The sequence below is a fragment of the Aquarana catesbeiana genome, linkage group LG06 (assembly GCF_042186555.1).
Source record: "Aquarana catesbeiana isolate 2022-GZ linkage group LG06, ASM4218655v1, whole genome shotgun sequence".
Lineage (NCBI taxonomy): Eukaryota > Metazoa > Chordata > Amphibia > Anura > Ranidae > Aquarana > Aquarana catesbeiana.
In genome coordinates, this window is record NC_133329.1 from 397,940,864 (window position 1) to 397,960,175 (window position 19,312).

At 42.7% G+C, this 19,312-nt stretch overlaps 1 protein-coding gene across 12 annotated transcripts in view; it reads right to left on the reverse strand.

Annotated features, from left to right (window-relative positions):
* Positions 1-19,312, reverse strand: part of TNS1 (tensin 1) — a 673,270-nt gene that overhangs the window by 164,594 nt on the left and 489,364 nt on the right. For all 12 annotated transcript variants that reach the window (XR_012245040.1, XM_073634389.1, XM_073634393.1 and 9 more), the window contains 4 exons: positions 16,130-16,190; positions 10,039-10,114; positions 8,039-8,168; positions 1,008-1,073 (listed from right to left, as the gene is read on the reverse strand). Coding sequence is in view for 11 of the 12 variants with exons in the window: in XM_073634389.1 (XP_073490490.1) it covers positions 1,008-1,073; positions 8,039-8,168; positions 10,039-10,114; positions 16,130-16,190 (333 nt within the window). In the remaining variant the exon portion in view is untranslated. The remainder of the gene's footprint in view (positions 1-1,007; positions 1,074-8,038; positions 8,169-10,038; positions 10,115-16,129; positions 16,191-19,312) is intronic.

Below are 19,312 nucleotides of genomic sequence, written 5' to 3' on the forward strand. Positions count from 1 at the left end.
ATGGGGGGAGGGCCCAAGAAAATGTTTGCCCAGGGTCCAATTAATATTAAAGACGGCCCTGGGTTTAGTGGCAACCTCAGCCTGGAATCCAACCAGGTCACGCCCCCCAATGGGTTTTGCTCCTCCCCTTGCATATTTTTACCTAAAGTTGGTTTTACCCAATATTATAATAAATAAGATTTTTATGGGTTTTTTTTCTGGGAGGAGGGGAGGTGATTTTTGCACTTCTTGCATTTTCGTTTTTCTTTTTTGATTTTTTATTTTCAATGTGTTTGTTTTTCAAACCCAACACCCAATGTGTCTTGCGGTGTGATTACATGGATAATATACTTACCAAATGTTTTTCATAGAGCTCAGTAACAGACCCGCACACACCTGACAGTCCTTTTTTTTTATTTAACTTGACAGCCAAAACTTCCCCCTTACGATTGGGATCTCCATCCCCGTGATTAAGCTCCGAGGGGGCGGAGTAAAACGCAATGGGGGCGTGGCCTGGTTGGAAGCCAGGCTGAGATTGCCACTAAACCATTGATTCAAGGGATTGCTAAGATGTGCGGCCATAGGGAGATCTTCTGAATGCTTAAGGCTCCATTCACACACCACGGAAGGTGTCGGAGCCACACACGTTTCCGTGCATCACTTGTAGAGAAGCCCATTCATTTCAATGGGCTGTCCTATGCTGGAGAAACATGCAAAATTCCCTGACTGTTGCAAAATTGGGCCGCAACCAAAATGAAGGGCGCTGCATCACCTAAGCAATCTATTTGCCATGTATCCAATTTCATAGGCCCCAACATTACATCATTATTGGTAGATCTAAAAAAAAAGATCGCAAATCAGATTGTATGGTTATTGTATTAGCTTTTGATGTTAGGAGGCTTTTTTTTTTTTTTTTTTTTTTTTTACATCTGCTGCAAAGCAGGGAACTAAAAGTAGATTGCTTCGCCTTTGTGCTCTTTCACCGGGAAGCCACACCCACATAAAATAACATTAGAAACTTTGGTTACCTTGTATCTTTTCAGGACCATATGAGAAAACGAACTCCACTTTTCCATACTCCGGGAACCTCTCATCTAGGGGGGGGAAAAAACAAAAAACATAGCTCTGATTATCTTTGAAAGAAATGTTATAGAAGTGGATATTATAAATACTTTTCTCAAATTTTGGTAGGACTGATCAAGCAGTTCTTTCATTTTACAACAAAGGTGTCACCTATCTTTGGGAAAAAGGAAAAAGATAAGCAATTGTAAAGTTTAAATACTTTTTTTTTTTTTTTCAGATTTGATTGGCCTGGTAAAGGCACGTCAACTCCATTCGCTTTAGCTACTGATCTCTGTAAACAGCTGCCTTTTTCAAAATAAACATGTGACAAGGGGCCTACAGTGCCATCTGCTGGCTGAAAATGTAAAATACAAAAGGTTGACATTCATAATGTACTACTTATATGCATATATTAAAGTGGAGCTCCACCCAAAAGGGGACGCTCCTCTTGTCTGCTCCCCCCCCCCCCCTCTAGTGTCAAATTTGGCACCTTGTCGGGGGGGAGCGGGTATCTAGTTTTGACAGGTACCCGCTCCCACTTCCTGCTGAGTTCCCCGCGGTGAACTGAGACAGAAGTTCTGCCTTCGCCGCAGCCAGCCCATTGGGAAAGCGCAGCAGGAAACTGGCTGTGAGCCTGCAAGGCTTCGCTGCCGGTTCCCCTTACCCAAGATGGCGGCGCCAGCACCCGAGATTCATAAATTGGCTTGGGTAAGGACACTGTGGTATCCCTGGACAGGTAAGTGTCCTAATAGTAATTGTCAGCAGCTACAGTATTTGTAGCTGCTGACTTTTAATTTTTTGGTGGGGGGGGGGGGGGGGCTGGAGCTACTTTTTAAGGACTTGGTTACACTGCCGGTTGAGCTACGTTTTACGTGTCCCTGTAACCTGCCTGCAGCAAAAAATGATTGCTCCTCTTGTGATCGCTGGGCAGTAACCGCTGAACGCCACCCATGTAAGAAAATGGGGATGGACTGCGAAAACCCCATGGCATATTGGTGCAACACTTACAGAGTTTGACGTCACTGAAAAGTGACTGGAATGTGAATCGCTTTTCAGAGTCACAAAAATCTTGCCGCACATGTTTGAGGTCAGGACTCTGTGCAGGCCAGTCAAGTTCCTCCACCCCAAACTTGCTCATCCATGTCTTTATGGACCTTGCTTTGTGCACTGGTGGGCAGTCATGTTGGAACAGGAAGGGACCATCCCCAAACTGTTCCCACAAAGTTGGGAGCATGAAATTGTCCAAAATGTCTTGGTATGTTGATGTATTAAAGTGGTTTTAAATCCACGAAAAAACCAAACAAAAAAAACCCTGCAAGACAAAGGCATAATGAGCTAGTATGTGTAGCATACTAGCTCATTATGAAATACTTTCCTTAGATCGAAGCCCCCGAATCGGTCCCAGCGCACTGCTCTGAACGGTGACACGTCTCCCAGAGTTATTTCCGGGTATCGCGGGCTCCGGCGCTGTGGTTGGCCGCAGCCACGATGACGTCACTCCCATGCAGGCGCAATAGAGCCGCTGGTAAGGGCACATCAGCTGAAGAGACAGCACGCTGGGTCCGTTTCTTCAGTGCGCATGTGCTGATGTTGTCGGTATATGCTGATACAGTGGATATCACCTAAACCATGCAGATATAGGAGATATCCACGGTACCTACAGGTAAGCCTTATTATAGATTTACCTGTAGTCAAAAGTGGTCTGTAAGGGTTTACAACCACTTTAAGAGTTCCCTTCACTGGAACTAAGGGGCCAAGCCCAAGCCCTGAAAAACAACCCCAAACCATAATCCCCCCTCCACCAAATGATTTGGACCAGTGCACAAAGCAAGGTCCAAAAAGACATGGATGAGCGAGTTTGGGGTGGAGGAACCTGACTGGCCTGCACAGAGTCCTGACCTCAACCCGATAGAACACCTTTGGGATGAATTCGAGCGGAGACTGCGAGCCAGGCCTTCTCGTCCAACATCAGCGCCTGACCTCACAAATGCGCTTCTGGAAGAATGGTCAGACATCCCCATAGACACACTCCTAAACCTTGTGGACGGCCTTCCCAGAAGAGTTGAAGCTGTTATAGCTGCAAAGGGTGGGCCAACTCAATATTGAACCCTCCGGACTAAGACTGGGATGCCATTAAAATTCATGTGCGTGTAAAGGCAGGCGTCCCAATACTTTTGGCAATATAGCATATATATATTTATTTTGTCTTTGCACCAGCTTTGACATTGCAGCCAATATACAGGTCATCATCATGCGGTTTCAGAGGTGCCTCCTCCGTTCCGCTGCACGACTGTCTGCACCATTATCGATATTTCTGCATCAGCTCCGGTAGCTAGCAGTAAACTCAGCAGTAAGACCGGTAGCGGGGGAGCAATCAGCATCTCTGCCGCCCGTCCGGTATGGATGAAGCATTAAACTTAAAAGGGACAGGCCTCTCACGTGAGGTCCTGGGGGAGAATGATGGATTGCTGCAGAATGCAACTTCAGAGCTAATATTGGTTGCAGGTCAAAGGTCGCCGGCTGACGGCATCATGTTCAACCTTCTACCGTGTCACAGGGACAGGTGCTAAACCACTAAAGTAAAAGGACGGAAGCCTATTTTCATGTCAGCACCTAATATACCATATCGCTTTTCTCATTGTATGGTGCTATTAGAGAGACAGGGGAGGGACATTTGGTGGCATTCATCCAAGTGAGGCTGGACCAAAGCGACAGAGGAGTTGTGCATTCCATTTTCCGCATGCATTGTGGAGATGAAGCATTAGTAGATGAATTTTTTCAAACCCCTGTTACAGAAGTGTTCTTAAGGGGTTGATTTACTAAAGGCAAATAGACTGTGCACTTTGCAAAGTGCAGTTGCCCTCTGCAAGAGCAGTTGCTCCAAAGCTTAGTAAATGAGCAGAACTTCTTCTGACTTCCATCATCCAATCACGTGCAAGCAAAAATGCTCTTTGTATTTATGTTTCTTGCACGTGATTGGGTATTCTTTGCAAAGTGAAGCCTTACCTCATTTACTCATTTCTGGAGCAATTGTACTTGTAGTTGCCTTTAGTAAATCAACCCCTAGGACTCTTAAGCCCCGTACACACGATCGGATTGTTGGCCAACAAAACCGTGGACTTTTGTCCGAAGGGCGTTGGCTAAAACTGGTCTTGCATACAAACAGTAAGGAATTGTTGGCCAACAAATACGAACATAGTGACGTACTATGTTGTTTTTCAGCTCTTTAGCGCCACACTTTGGGCTCATTCTGCTAATTTCGTGGTAGTAGAAGTTTGGTGGGTGTTGATTCGCGCTTTTCATTTCGTGCTTTTCAGTTCGTTTCTCAACAGCCGTTCGTCAACCAGACATGTTGCAGAATCGGAGGAGATAACGTGTTATTTATTATTGGCTTTGGAGTTATTGCTTTGACATTATTTTTTTTGGTTGAATAATAATGATTTGATTTGGTATATTTTCTATATTTTTGGATGCATAGAATGCACTTTTTGGTTCTATTGGCAGATATCATGTCTAATTTTATTTGTTTTCTTTTTTTAATGCACAATGAAAAAAATTGTGTAGAATAATACTTGGCTATGTGTTTTACTTCAAATGACAGTTTGGGAGTCGGCAGTTACATTTTATAAAATACAATGTAAAATTAACAAGGGACACCAACATAGTTGTATCTTTGATATAAAAACCTACGGGATAATGGTGTTGTGGTAACTTGCAAAAAAACAAAACAAAACAAAAAAAAAAAAACATAATAATATTATTCTTGATATCACTAGAAAAAAAAGCCTTTGAAACTTTGTTTGCAATAACTCCATCAGTATCACCAGCAAAGCAGCTTCATTATTATCCCATTAAAGAAGAAGAGAATTGTGCGCTGCATTTCCAGATTTCATAATTTGCCGCGTCACGAATGTTAATTCTCCATTACGAACGCTAGTTTACAAGACCGTCCGCTTCCGGCTCATCCTTGCTTCAAAGCATGCGTGTTTTTACTTTGGACTTTTGTCCGACGGACTTGTGTACACACGCTCGGAAAATCCGACAACACACATTTGTCTGCGGAAAATTTGAGAACCTGCTAGCCAACGTTTGTTGGCGGAAAGTCCGACAACAATTGTCCGATGGAGCGTACAAACGGTTGGATTTAACGACAACAGCCTGTCATCGAACATTTCCCTTCAGAAAGTCCGATCGTGTGTACGCGGCTTTAGTGCTTAATTTTTGAGTATACTGGGGTTGATTTACTAAAACTGGAGAGTGCAAAATCTGGAGCAGCTGTGCATGGGAGCCAATCAGCTTCTAACTTCAGCTTGTTCAATGAAACTTTGACCAAGAAAAAAAAAAATGGAAGCGGATTGGTTTCTATGCAGAGCTGCACCAGATTGTGCACTCTCCAGTTTTGGCAAATCAACCCCCTATGACCCCCTTAGTACGGGTCACAGCATACTGTGAGCTGAGTGGCTTTTGCTTTGTGTTTTGGCATCACCAAAGCCTCAAGTGTTTAGACCACACCTGATACCCCCCTGGCACCTTCCACCAGCCCAGATGATGGCCTCAATGCCACCCCGACACGACACTGCATGTACTTCAACAATAGAATAGTCACCTGAACTATATGACTGACTGACTGGCCAGCATCATTCCAGAAACTTCTTCTGAGCCTAGGGCACCTTGGACCTGCTGCCTGGGGGCCGAATCATGACAGCAGCAAGGGCTCAATGTACTACTACACTAAACAGCCCTAATACTTGAGCACCCTTAGGTCAAGAAACCAGGACTGCTCACTGCTGCAGCAGGAGGAGAAGAGAAAGGACCTGTTACGTCATTGGACAGACCAAAAGATCCTTGGAAAAAAGGCAACAGGCTGAGTTGTGGGTAATATGGCTTCCTTAGTATAAGTCACAGTATACTGAGCTGCAGGGCTGGCCCAAGACATTGTGCTGCTTGGGTCCAAGAATGAAAATAATTTTATATCATAAAAATTAAAACTAAAATTAAATTTATCAGGAAGTCAGATTTATATGCAAGAGCACCTTGTCCATATTTAAAATTATATGACATGCCATTATGTTCAATTCCAAGGGGAGGGGGAGGGCTAGGGCAGTATAGGGGCAGGCTAGGGCAGTATAGAGGCAGGCTAGGGCAGTATAGGGGCAGGCTAGGGCAGTATAGGGGCAGGCTAGGGTAGTATAGGGGCAGGCTAGGACAGTATAGGGACAGGCTAGGACAGTATAGAGACAGGCTATGGCAGTATATAGACAGGCTAGGGTAGTATAGGGGCAGGCTAGGGCAATATATGGGCAGGCTAGGGCAGTATATAGACAGGCTAGGGCAGTATAGGGGCAGGCCAGGGCAGTAAAGAGATAGGCTAGGGTAGTATAGGGGCAGGCTAGGGTAGTATAGGGGCAGGCTAGGGTAGTATAGGGGCAGGCTAGGGTAGTATAGGGGCAGGCTAGGGTAGTATAGGGGCAGGCTAGGGTAGTATAGGGGCAGGCTAGGGTAGGATAGGGGCAGGCTAGGGTAGGATAGGGGCAGGCTAGGGTAGGATAGGGGCAGGCTAGGGTAGGATAGGGGCAGGCTAGGTTAGGATAGGGGCAGGCTAGGTTAGGATAGGGGCAGGCTAGGTTAGGATAGGGGCAGGCTAGGGCATTATAGAGGCAGGCTAGAGCAGTATAGGGGCAGTTGTCACCATGACACACAAAACTGCTGGAAAAAAATCTTGGTCGTCAATTTGTTGGGTAAATAGAAGAGAATGAGAGGCGGACGTGGTTCAATTTGCTGTCCCTCTCAAAGTGCTGCCTGGGTCCAATGGACCCACTGGGAGGGCCGGCCCTGCTGTGCGGAGTGGCTTTTGCTTTGTGTTCTGGCATACCAACTTCACCAAAGTCTCTAGTGTTCAGACCAAACTTGATGCAGTTGGCTTTGTGCTGGTTGCTCCCTCCAGCCCCTCCCTACTAGCCCAGATTTGGTACAAATTCCACCCCAATACTGCACGATAATAAACACCTGAACCATATGACTGAAGGGACTGGGAAATGCAAAATGCTTCCATTTATTTCACCAACTACCTCTGAGATTTGGCCACCATGGACTGAATGAATTGACGAATCATCACCGCAGCATGGACTCACTGTATTATTTTTTACTTATATAGCACCATCCATTGATGCAGTGCTTTACATATATATTGCACATTCACATCAGACCCTCACCCTGCCCTCAAGGAGCTTTCAATGTATGGCCCTAACTCACATTCATACACACACATACTAGGGCCAATGTAGACAGGGGCCAATTAACCTGCTAGCCTGTCTTTGGAGTGTGGGAGGAAACCGGAGTCCCCGGAGGAAACCATGCAGGCACAGAAAGAACATGCAAACTCCAGGCAGTTAGTGCCATGGTTAGGATTCGAACAGACAACCCTAGTGCTGCTAGGCGAAAGTGCCACTGTGCTAAATGGCAATAAGAAGTCAAGTGAGCAACATTACAGAAGCCAGGACTGCCCACTGTTACAGCTGAAGACAAGAAAGGATCTGTCTGTCACATCACTGGACATGCCAAAAAATCCTTTGGAAAAAAGGCAACAGGCTGAGTTGTGGGTATTATGGCTCCCTTTGTATGGTCCATGGTATACTGAGCTGAGTGACATTAGCTTGTGTTATCTGTCATCTCTCAAGCCCTGATGAAGGGAGTATTGATCACCGAAAGCGTTTTGGATTTTCCTTCTGGCCTCTTGTCATGAAAAATAAAACTTTTCTTGGCTCACTCTAGATGTGTGGCACTCCTATCCTTTGTAAATTCTCCAGACTACTCTACAGACCCCCCAGGAATACCCCAGTTGACAGAGAGCTGCCTCTAAGAGTTGGATTCTAAGCTTGATTTTGTCTACTCTTGGGTCCAGTGGTCTACCAACACGTCCTTTGTCTTACATACACTTGCACAAAGAAGGTTTCAGGAGGTTCTAAAGTCAAACCTTAACCCATTAAATGGACTCTACCTTTAAAGGCTTCATCCAAATCTTCTTTTCCAAACACAATGCCAAGATCATGGATGGCACACGTGTGAAACTGCACCCGAAATATGACATCTCGCGTCGGGCTGCGGAACTTCTTGTGGTAACACTTCAGCTGTAGAAACAAGAATAGGGACACATTTAAAGGTTTGCCAATGATGCTCAATATCCACTGGGAGTATCCTGTATGAAAACAATGTCTTCAGATACTCAAGGACTGAGAATGGAGAGTGTGTGAAGGGTATCCCCTTATAGCAACCATGTAAAGTGTACCTGTCCTGCTCCCATAATACACCAGAAATACGAAAGGAAGAAGCTCATTGGTTTCTAGAAACTAAAGCTGATCCTAGATTTCGGGATTTTAGATTCAAAGCATATCTGACAAATTTGGAAGGCAAAATTTGAATCTTTATGGCTATGTTTGGTGGTTTGGATTTCCAAAAGGCTTCTAGGAGAAAGGGAACAATGGCCGGTCCATTGGCTTATGCCATATACAGTATCTGCTTCTACTGTTTGCCGACTGCCAGTGCTATCAGGACATACCCATATCTTTGTGTTAGTGCTACCAGAACTTCCAATTTTTGGTATTTCCAATCATACCTTAGCATTAGTGCTACCAGTACCTAGGATTCTACCCATATCTGTGTTTTAGTGCTACCATAACTTACCATATCTTAGTATATCTTAGTATTCTACCCATATCTTTGTGTTAGTGCTACCAGAACCCACCGTATCTTAGTTTTCTACCCATATCTTTCTGTTAGTGCTACCAGGACCCTCCATATTTTAGTAGTCCACCCATATCCTCATGTTAGTGCTACTGGAACCCACCAGGTCTTAATATTCTACCCATATCTTCGTGTTAGTGCTACCAGGGCCCACCATATCTTTGTAGTCCACCCATATCTTAGCATTAGTGCTACCAGGAGGACCCAACATATCTTAGTAATACACCTATATCTTCGTGTTAGTGCTACCAGGATCCACCAAAACGTAGTTTTCAACCCATATCCTAGCATTAGTGTTACCAGAATCCAACATATCTTAGTTTTCCATCGATACCTTAGCATTATTGCTACCAGGACCCACCATATCTTAGTGATCCACCCATATATTCTTAATAGTGCTGCCAGGACCCATCATAGCTTAGTTGTCCACCCATACCTTAGCATTAATGTTCCCAGAACCCACCATATCTTAGTAATCCACCCATATCTTCGTGTTAGTGCTACCAGGACCCACCATATCTTAGTATGTGACCCATACCTTAGCATTAGTGCTACCAGGATCTACCATATCTTAGTTTTTGACCCATATCTGTGTGTTAGTGCTACCTGGATGCATCAGATCTTAGGTTTCCACCAATCCCTTAGCATTAGTGCTACCAGGATCCACCATATCTTAGTAATCAACCTATATCCTTGTGTTAGTACCACCAGAACCCACCATATCTTTGTTTTCCACACATACCTTAACATTAGTGCTACCAGGACCCAGAATATCTTAGCAAGTCATTCATACCTTCGTGTTAGTGCTACCAGAACCCACCATATCTCAGTATATGGGCAATATCTTCGTGTTAATGCTACCAGGACCCACCATATCTTAGCATTTCCAGTAGAATTTTTACAGGAAGTATCTCAGTCTGTTTCCTTGTCCCATCACCTCATCAGGCTGCCAGATGCTTCTCAATCCATTATACACAATTTTGTAGCATTTGCTTCTTTGTAATACAATTTTTTGGAGTCTGGTTAGGATTTGCTTTGATTTCAATGGGATTTTCAGTTCCAGTTTGGCCGAAACCACAACTGATTTAAAGTTTACAAAGTTCACTCATCTCTACTAGAGCTCTTCCTTCCCTTTTGCTACTGATCCTCTCTGTATAAATGTATATAATGCCACTCTTCTTTAAGATCTATAACAAGCTTGCTAAATATTGAATTGTATCAAAATGTTAAGACTGAGAAAAGAGATTATTATCTTACCAGGATGTCGCCCTTCAGTAGCAGCCCCGGTTCTATGGTGATGCAGATGCTGGTCTGGCTGTCTCCCTGCACGTTGCTGAGGAGGACAGAAAAATTCTGTTACAATGCAACACAATCCAATGTGATCCTTATCTGGTAAATCCCTACTCTACTGTGCAAAATGACAAAGGCCCACCTATTGGTAGCATACAATAATGGACATGTAGTGCCAATAGGGATGAACTGAGCTACAGAGAGCTCCAGATCCAGGTCTGGTCACTAGCCGGCACTATGGAAATGGAAGCAAGTCTGTGCTCAAATAATAAAATACTGTAGCTTACATATAATATTCTATGGCTGGAGAAGAATCACTATGATGCAATTGGCCAGAGTAAACATACTGTATAATGCAATATATGCAGGAATCATTATTTTTATGCAAACGTTTGTTAGAAGTATCAAATGATGCATAGCAGTGTGCATTGGGTTCATTGTGAAGTTTGAGCATTAATGTGTGCTCATGCCCTTTGAGCGCAGGCATTCTTTCAGTTTTATAGCAAGGGGATAGGCCTCTGTCAGGTTGTTATTGCTGAGGAAAGTGAAAAGATAGACCCTGGACCCTGATATTGTTATCTTAAGGCACTGATGTTGGTGTAAACGATCTGGTTCCTGGTCAGGCACCTTCTACACTCCAGAGGGTCTCCACACTCTCCTTGGCTTGTAGTGTAATGTAACGAGAATTGAAATTGAAGTGCCGCACCATGCTAAGAGATCCAGATACAACTTTATTCCATTAAAAGTAGCCAACGCATTTCCAAGCACCCCCTAGCCCTGATGAAGGGGATGCTGGGACCCCCAAAATACAGCTACGTTTTTGGATTGTACTCCTGACTTGCAAAAAAGTTGTATCTGGACCTTTTAGCAATGGTGTGGCGCTTCAAGTTCAATTCAGGTTTTTATTGCTGTTTCCCTGCTTTGGAGATTTACCCCTCTCTTTGTCCTGGTGACCACTTGTGTTTCTGTGGCTATTTTGGTGATTTTTTTATAGCATAGACGGATATGGAATAACGTTTTAGTTACATACGTTGTTTTTGGAAGCTAGGCCTCCCCTATTTGTATGTTAATGAACTAGTTGGACTGGTTCATGAGCTTCGGACAGGAAGTGATGCTACAGGAAGTAGGGGGAGGGTAATAAGGACTTAAACACACCCGTGTGCTCAAGACAAAGGAGTAGGACTGGAAGGTCTGGGTGTAGGAAGGAGGAAGAAGACTACATTACCAGAAAAACCCAAGTTAAATAGCTGTTTAGTATACTTAATGCATACAATGTCCTTGCTAAATTTCTGGGAAGGATGGGGAGTTTTGGACATGCATATATTGAATGCGTATTTTGTAATACTCTGTAGGTCATGTATTGTTTTCCTAATGTTTACTCAGTTTGTGTAGGTACAGCATTTTTGTTTAGTAAAGCAAATATTAATACACTACAGAGGTTTTTGTGCTTCCTTGCTTTTACCGCAAAGTACCTTAAAAGACGCAAAGCCAAAACAGAGGAAACACAATATTTACAGTACAGTTCACTAGAAAAGAAAACAAGGGGAAATCTTCCACACCTGTTTGGGTGACAACTGTCTAAAAAGGGAATTTCCCTCACTTTGGAAAGAATCCCACTCACTTCCTGTTGTGTCTCCAGGACAGGATATGGAAGGAAATCTTCACAATGGTTTTTTTTTTTTTTTCCTGCTGCTAATGTTCTACAGCATGCAGAAACACAGAAGACCCAACGACTGGTTGTGGAAAATTTCAAGACTAAGACAAGATGGCTGATGGGACGCTAGATGAGTTTACTTAGGACACCTCCTAGGCTGGAGGTCGCAGAGGACGCGAAGGGAGAGGAAAGGAGCAGGAAGTGAAAGAGGGGGTGGGGCGTGGGAAAGAATGTTCGAATGCTGTAAACAAACCAAATATGTGGGAACCAGCAAGAAGGCTGAACGCTATGAAACTAAATAAAGTTCTGAAGCTAAAAATAGAACGTTGAAAAATAAATAAGAAAGGGGAGGGATCAGTCTAGTTTGGGAATGAGGAAAATATACAGTCGGGGACAATAGAACATAATGAAATCATGAATTAGATTTTGTATGCGACACCTGGCAGAAAAAGAGTAGGACCCCATACAGCAGGGGTAGGCAACCTGGAGCCCTCCAGCTGTCGTAGAACTATATTTCCCATGAGGCATTGCAAGGCTGGCAGTTACAATTACTCCCAGAGGCATGATGGGACTTGTAGTTCTGCAACAGCTGGAGGGCCCCAGGTTGCCTACCCCTGCTATACAGGATATGATCAGTACACTTGAACAAATGATAAGGTAAGAGTGTCTCTACCGCCCTCTAGTGGCAACAAAGCAATTCGGCACTTTCCAGTTAAAAAAAAAAAAAAAAAACACTTCACGCCAGCTAAAAATTGTTTCATGCATAGATGTGAACGGTTTGCTAAAATGTTTTAAATTCTGTTATCGGAACCCCTGATTTCTGGCTACCAGTCAATAAATAAATGACCGTGACTACTAGTGACAGCTTGGCCACAATTCTGGAGGCGCCAATGGAGAATTCCCAGGACAAGAAAGCGACACGTACACACATATATACTGTATATATATATATATATAATATCTAATATCTATATCTATATCTACACACACATATATATATACTGTATATATGTATATGTGTATATATATATATATATATATACACACACACATATAACTCTTCGATGCTTTGCACCATTGCTGACAGCTGAAGTGTAAACAAAACAGTTGCCGGTAGGTATTGGTAATTGGTATCGGCAAGTACTGAAAAAAAAAAAAGTAACAGTACTTGTAAAAAAAAATTGGTAGAGGTGCATCCCTAATAAAATAACATTATGTTATGCTGAATGACCAGGCCATTTTTTGCGATTCGGCGCTGCGACGCTTTAACTGACAAGTGCGCGGTCGTGCGACGTTGCTCCCAAATAAAATTGACGTCCTTTTTTCCCCACAAATTGAGCTTTCTTTTGGTGGTATTTGATCACCTCTGCGGTTTTTATTTTTTGCGCTACAAACAAAAAAAGAGCGACAATTTTGAAAAAAAAAAAACACGATATTTTTTGCTATAATAAATATCCCCTTTTTTTTTTTTTAAAAAAGCAAATTTTTTCCCAGTTTAGGCCGATATGTATTCTTGACCATATTTTTGGTAAAAAAAAAAAAAAAAAAATCGCAATAAGCGTTTATTGATTGGTTTGCGCAAAAGTTTTAGTATCTTTATTATTATTTTTTTTTGTTTGTTTTAGTAGTAATGGCGGCGATCTGCGATTTTTATCGGGACTGCGACATTATGGCGGACATCGGACACTTTTGACATATTTTTGGGACCATTTTCATTTATACAGCGATCGGTGCTATAAAAATGCACTGATTACTGTAAAAATATCACTGGCAGGGAAGGGGTTAACACTCGGGGGGGCAGTGAGGGGGTTAACTGTGTTCCCTAGTGTGTGTTTCAAACTGTAGGGGGAGGGGGCTGACCTAGAAGAAATGACAGATCGTGATTCCTAGTTAATAGGAACTCATGATCTGTCTCTCCTCACAGAACAGGGATTTGTGTGTTTACACACACATACACGTCCCTGTTGTGTATCTCGTGCCCGCGATCGCTCGTGGCCGGCGGTCATCGCGACCGTCGGCCACGAGCATCGGTACCCCCGCGCGCGTGCCTGCTATCCCCGATCCCGCCAGCCAACGTATAGCTACGACGGTTCGCAGGATCGTGCCGACCTGCCACAGTAAAATGACGGTGGCTGGTCGGAAAGTGGTTAAAACTTAACAAGCATCATATGTGATCAGCAGACAGGATCCTCCAGTTTTATTAGTATAGCACACACTCGGTCCACAGTACCAAAAGCCCTGATGAAAGGGGGGGTTTCCCCAGAAACGTGTTGGCCTTTTATGACATAATTACCTGAACAACATTAAAATCTGAACTTTTTACCTTCTGTTTTTGCCATTTTCCTGCTTGCATACCCAAGTCCCAACACAAGCAAAAGAGATGACCCTTGGCCACCACTCCTGTGACTGCTGAGAATCCTTCCCTCTACAATGCTTTAGAACTCACTGAGAAACCCTACCTCTAGGGAACTTTTGATTATGTCCTCGATACAGATATTCCTTCACTTCCTGCTTGGAGAAACCATCGTCGCCATCACCGGAAGTGAGGGGAAATCATTCTAAAAAAGTCCCGGATAGCAGTAAAAACCTGGCAGGGGTTGTAATCCTCCCCCCCACTCTATCTAGAACTATAAAGAAACATTTTGGCTGCACATACACATTGGGGGAGATTTACTAAAACTGGAGCACTCAGAATCTGGTGCAGCTGCACATGGCAGCCAATCAACTTCTAGCTTCAGCTTGTTCACTTAACCACTTCCGGACCGCCGCGCGCCGATATACATCCTTAGTTTGAGGACGAATATTGTTGTTATGGCAGCAGCTAGCTGCCATAACCCCGGTATTCTCGTGCTCGTCCGGCGGTCCGCTACGAGATAAAAGTGGTCTCTGTGGTGGATTCGCCGCAAGATCACTTTTATCGGCGGCGGTAGAGGGCGCCCCCCCCTCCTCCCGCCGCTCTCCGGCGCCCTCCGCCGCTTACCGTAGCCGTCGGCAGCGGCGGAGGCGATCGGGTCCTTCTTGTGGCTGGGTATGGAGACGAGTGAGGGGAAGATGGCCCCCAACCCGTCTCCGTAACAATGCAGGGCGGAAGCGACGTCAAAACGTCACTTCCGCCCACAGCTCTTAAAGAGCCATTTTTTTGTACTTATTTTTTTAAATGACAATTTTTTTTTTATTATTGCCTTTTAGTGTAAATATGAGATCTGAGGTCTTTTTGACCCCCCAGATCTCATATTTAAGAGGTCCTGTCATGCTTTTTTCAAGGGATGATTACATTCCTTGTAATAGGAATAAAAGTGACACATTTTTTTCTTTTTTAAAACAGTGTAAAAATAAAAAATAAAAAGGTAAATTAAATTAAAAAAGAATAAAAATGTAAAAAATTTTAAACGCGCCCCGTCCCGCCGAGCACGCGTGCAGAAGCGAACGCCTACGTGAGTAGCGCCCGCATATGAAAACAGTATTCAAACCACACATGTGAGGTATCGCCGCGATCGGTAGAGCAAGAGCCCTAGACCTCCTCTGTAACGCAAAACATGCAACCTGTAGAATTTTTTAAGCGTCGCCTATGGTGATTTTTAAGGGTAAAAGTTTGTGGTCATTCCACGAGCGGGCGCAATTTTGAAGCGTGACATGTTGGGTATCAATTTACTCGACGTAACATTATCTTTCACAATATAAAAAAATAAATTGGGCTAACTTTACTGTTGTCTTATTTTTTTAATTCAAAAAAGTGTATTTTTTTTTTTAAAAAGTGCGCTTGCAAGACCGCTGCGCAAATACGGTGTGACAGAACGTATTGCAACGACCGCCATTTTTTTCCTAACACTCTAGAGAATAAAATGATAATGTTTGGAGGTTCTAAGTAATCTAGCAAAAAAAATGTTTTTAACTTGTAAACAAGACATTTAAAAAAAAAGAGGCTCGGTCCTTAAGTGGTTAAGCTATGAAAATAAAACCTGGAAGCTGATTGGCTACCACGCAGAGCGGCACCTGATTTTGCACTCTCCAGTTTTAGTAAATCTCCCCCTTTCACACTTGTGTGACCTGAAAGTCGCGTGATTTTGCCAAAAAAATAATTTTTTATGCGACTTGAAGCAACGCCTGTGTAATCTTGAGGTCTATGGACCTCAAGTCGCATCAAAGTTGGACCAAAAGTAGTGCAGGGACTACTTTGAAGTCGCACAGAGTGAACGGCACTCATTGGAAATCACGGGGTATGCGACTTGTCATGCCACTTTGCAGTGCCAAGGGGCCTAATGAAATGTTTGCCTATACCTGTTCAAAATTAAAGGCCAAATTACCCCTTTTTGGCCCTAATTAGCCCCCCCCCCCCCCCCAACACCCCCCACCCCACCCCCACCTGCTTTCACCCATACACACATGAAAAGGATAAGATCTTACTATATTCCAGACGTATAGACAGGCTGCATAGATTGGTAGATCTTCAGAAACGGGCGACAACCTGGGGGAGGACAGAGAAGACAAGGTGAGAGATCACAGGACAATCCTTGATTGTCTGCAAGCACGTTAGATTGTCAGCTCCTCAGCACAAAGCCTTGAATGCTTAAACGACTTGGATGACTAAGTACAAAGAAAGAAAATATTTTGCCCACATGGTTTATATATTAAAAAAAAAAAATTGTTCTTTGTAGCGAATAATTCCAGTAATCTGTCCAACATATTTAACTTCCTAATATTATTGGCTCCATCTAGTGGCCATAATGTGGTATTTTCATGATTGGGGTTGATAGTACTTGGTGGTGCGGCTCCAGGGCTGAGGTGCAGAGCAGGGTTGCCAACCGCCAGTAAATTTACTGACAGCTTGTAAAAAAAAAAAATCTGTTTTTTTTTTTACAACTGCCAGTAAATATCAGGGGCTGATAATTTAATGCTGTGTTGACTTTAAGTGTAAATCAAGCAAATGACTTTGTTGTAGGTATTGTCAGTGTTTCCATATCATGTTTCTACTGATCAAATATTCACTGTGTTAGTTTTCAATATGAGTTCTGTAATTTCTCAGGTTGCCAGTAAAAAAAAAATGTGCCCTGCCAGTAAATTTCCCACGTTTTGTCAGTAAAAAATGCTGCGGGAGGCTGGCAAGCCTCATGCAGAGCCCCCCCCCCCCCCCCCCGTTGGCATTCAGGATAATAGGGATGCCAGCGTAAAGAAAAACTCATCAATTTAAATATAAAACTGCCGCTCACCATAGCCGATCCTAGTGTGGATGTATGCATGTGAAAGCCTCAAGTCAATGCTGCACCCTGGGGCCACGCCCCTCTGACATGTTTCACCCCCGGGCGAAACATGTCAGAGGGGCGGAAGGGGGTTCTACCCCTTCCTGCCGCCGCCCTTTACTGGGCTCGACCCGCGCCACCATATTTTGTTCGATGCCAGAAAAAAGGAAGCGACAAGGTTTTTGTCGCTTCCGGTTTCCGTTCTTTCATCACCCGGCCGTTACCGGCCAGAGAAGCAGCCGAGTGGACCGATTCGGTGTCTGCTCGGCTGCATTGGAGGCCGGAGGAAAGATCTGGGGTCTAATAGGTCCCAGATCTCTCCATAAAGAGGACCTGTCACGACCCATGCTATGTTGTTCATCCCATGTAATAGCAATAAAGTTGATCAAAAAAAAAAAAAAAAAGTTACAGTGTTAAAAAAAATTACAAAAAAGAAATAAAAATTAAAGCACCCCCCCCCCATTCCCTGTGCAAATGCGAACACGCACATAGGTCCAACATGCATATGTAAACAGCGATTGCACCACACATGTGAGGTATCGCCGCGAACGTCAGAGCGAGAGAAATCCCTTTAGCTCCTCTGTAACTCTAAACTGCTAAACGTTTAAAGGCTTTTAGAGCGCCACCTATGGAGATTTTTAGGTATGGCAATTTGGTGCTGTTCAACAGGCGGACGCAATTTTAAAACGTGACATCTTAGGTATCTATTTACTCAGCATAACATAGTGACATAGTTAGTAAGGTTGAATAAAGACACCAGTCCATCCAGTTCAACCTGAGTGAGTGTGAGTTGTCTACCATCGTCCCTATCCCTGTACATTGTGTCTCATTAAGATGCTCATCTCTACTGTATTATTATTTTTATTTAAGGTACCCATATAGCGCCATCATATGTGTACTTTCCGAAAAATCCGAATTAACGAAAACCCGTTTAACAAATTTTTCAGAATATTTGTAAATTCGAATAAACGAAAATTTGTAAATTCGTAAATCTGAAATAATAATTAATAATAACTTAACTATTGCTAGCTATTAAATTATAGGTATTGGAATCTCCTTTCAAATTTGGCTGTTAGTGAACGTAACAAATACAAATTTATCCGAAGTTACAAATTATCCAAAATAACGAATGCCGTATCTAAACGAATGGAACGTAATGAATTAATAATTTATTATTATTATTATTATTATATTAATAAATAATAATAAAAACTTTTTATTATTATTATTTATTATTAATTTGTTCCATTTCATTTGTTTAGATACAACATTCGTTATTTCTGATAAATTCGTATTCATTACGTTCACCAACAGCCAAATTTGAAAGGAAATTCCAATACTTATAATTTAATAGTTACTATTTCAGATTTTCGGGTTTTTGGATTTTCAAATTTCGAATTTACAAATTTCCGAATTTTCTAATTTACGAATGTACGAATTTACGAACTGCGATCATAACGAATGACCCAAAAAACGAAAAAAAAAAATTAACAAATGAAACGAAAACAAACATTGGCAGTGCGCATGTCTATTATTTAGCATAGGTGTGCGCATGGGGGGGGTGTATTTTTGTAATGCACCCCGTGAAGTGCAGATTCCCCCCTGCTGATATTTCACCAAAGCACCCTAATGGGGCTCTTTAAAAAAAAAAAATTGTAAAAGATTATAAAAAAAAAAAAAAAAATTGTCAAAAATATTACAAAAATAAAATAATAAAAAGCTACTGACATCAACCTCTGCCCTACTGACATTTAATTACATTTTAAAATGTGTTTTACATTTATAACAGTGTGTGTATATATATATATATATATATATATATATATATATATATATATATACATATACATAGTTACATAGTAGGTGAGGTTGAAAAAAGACACAAGTCCATCAAGTCCAACCTATGTGTGTGATTATATGTCAGTATTACATTACATATCCCTGTATGTTGCGGTCATTCAGGTGATTATCTAATAGTTTCTTGAAGCTATCAATGCTCCCCGCTGAGACCACCGCCTGTGGAAGGGAATTCCACATCCTTGCCGCTCTTACAGTAAAGAACCCTCTACATAGTTTAAGGTTAAACCTCTTTTCTTCTAATTTTAATGAGTGGCCACGTGTCTTGTTAAACTCCCTTCCGCGAAAAAGTTTTATCCCTATTGTGGGGTCACCAGTACGGTATTTGTGAATTGAAATCATATCCCCTCTCAAGCGTCTCTTCTCCAGAGAGAATAAGTTCAGTGCTCACAACCTTTCCTCATAACTAAGATCCTCCAGACCCTTTATTAGCTTTGCTGCCCTTCTTTGTACTCGCTCCATTTCCAGTACATCCTTCCTGAGGACTAGTGCC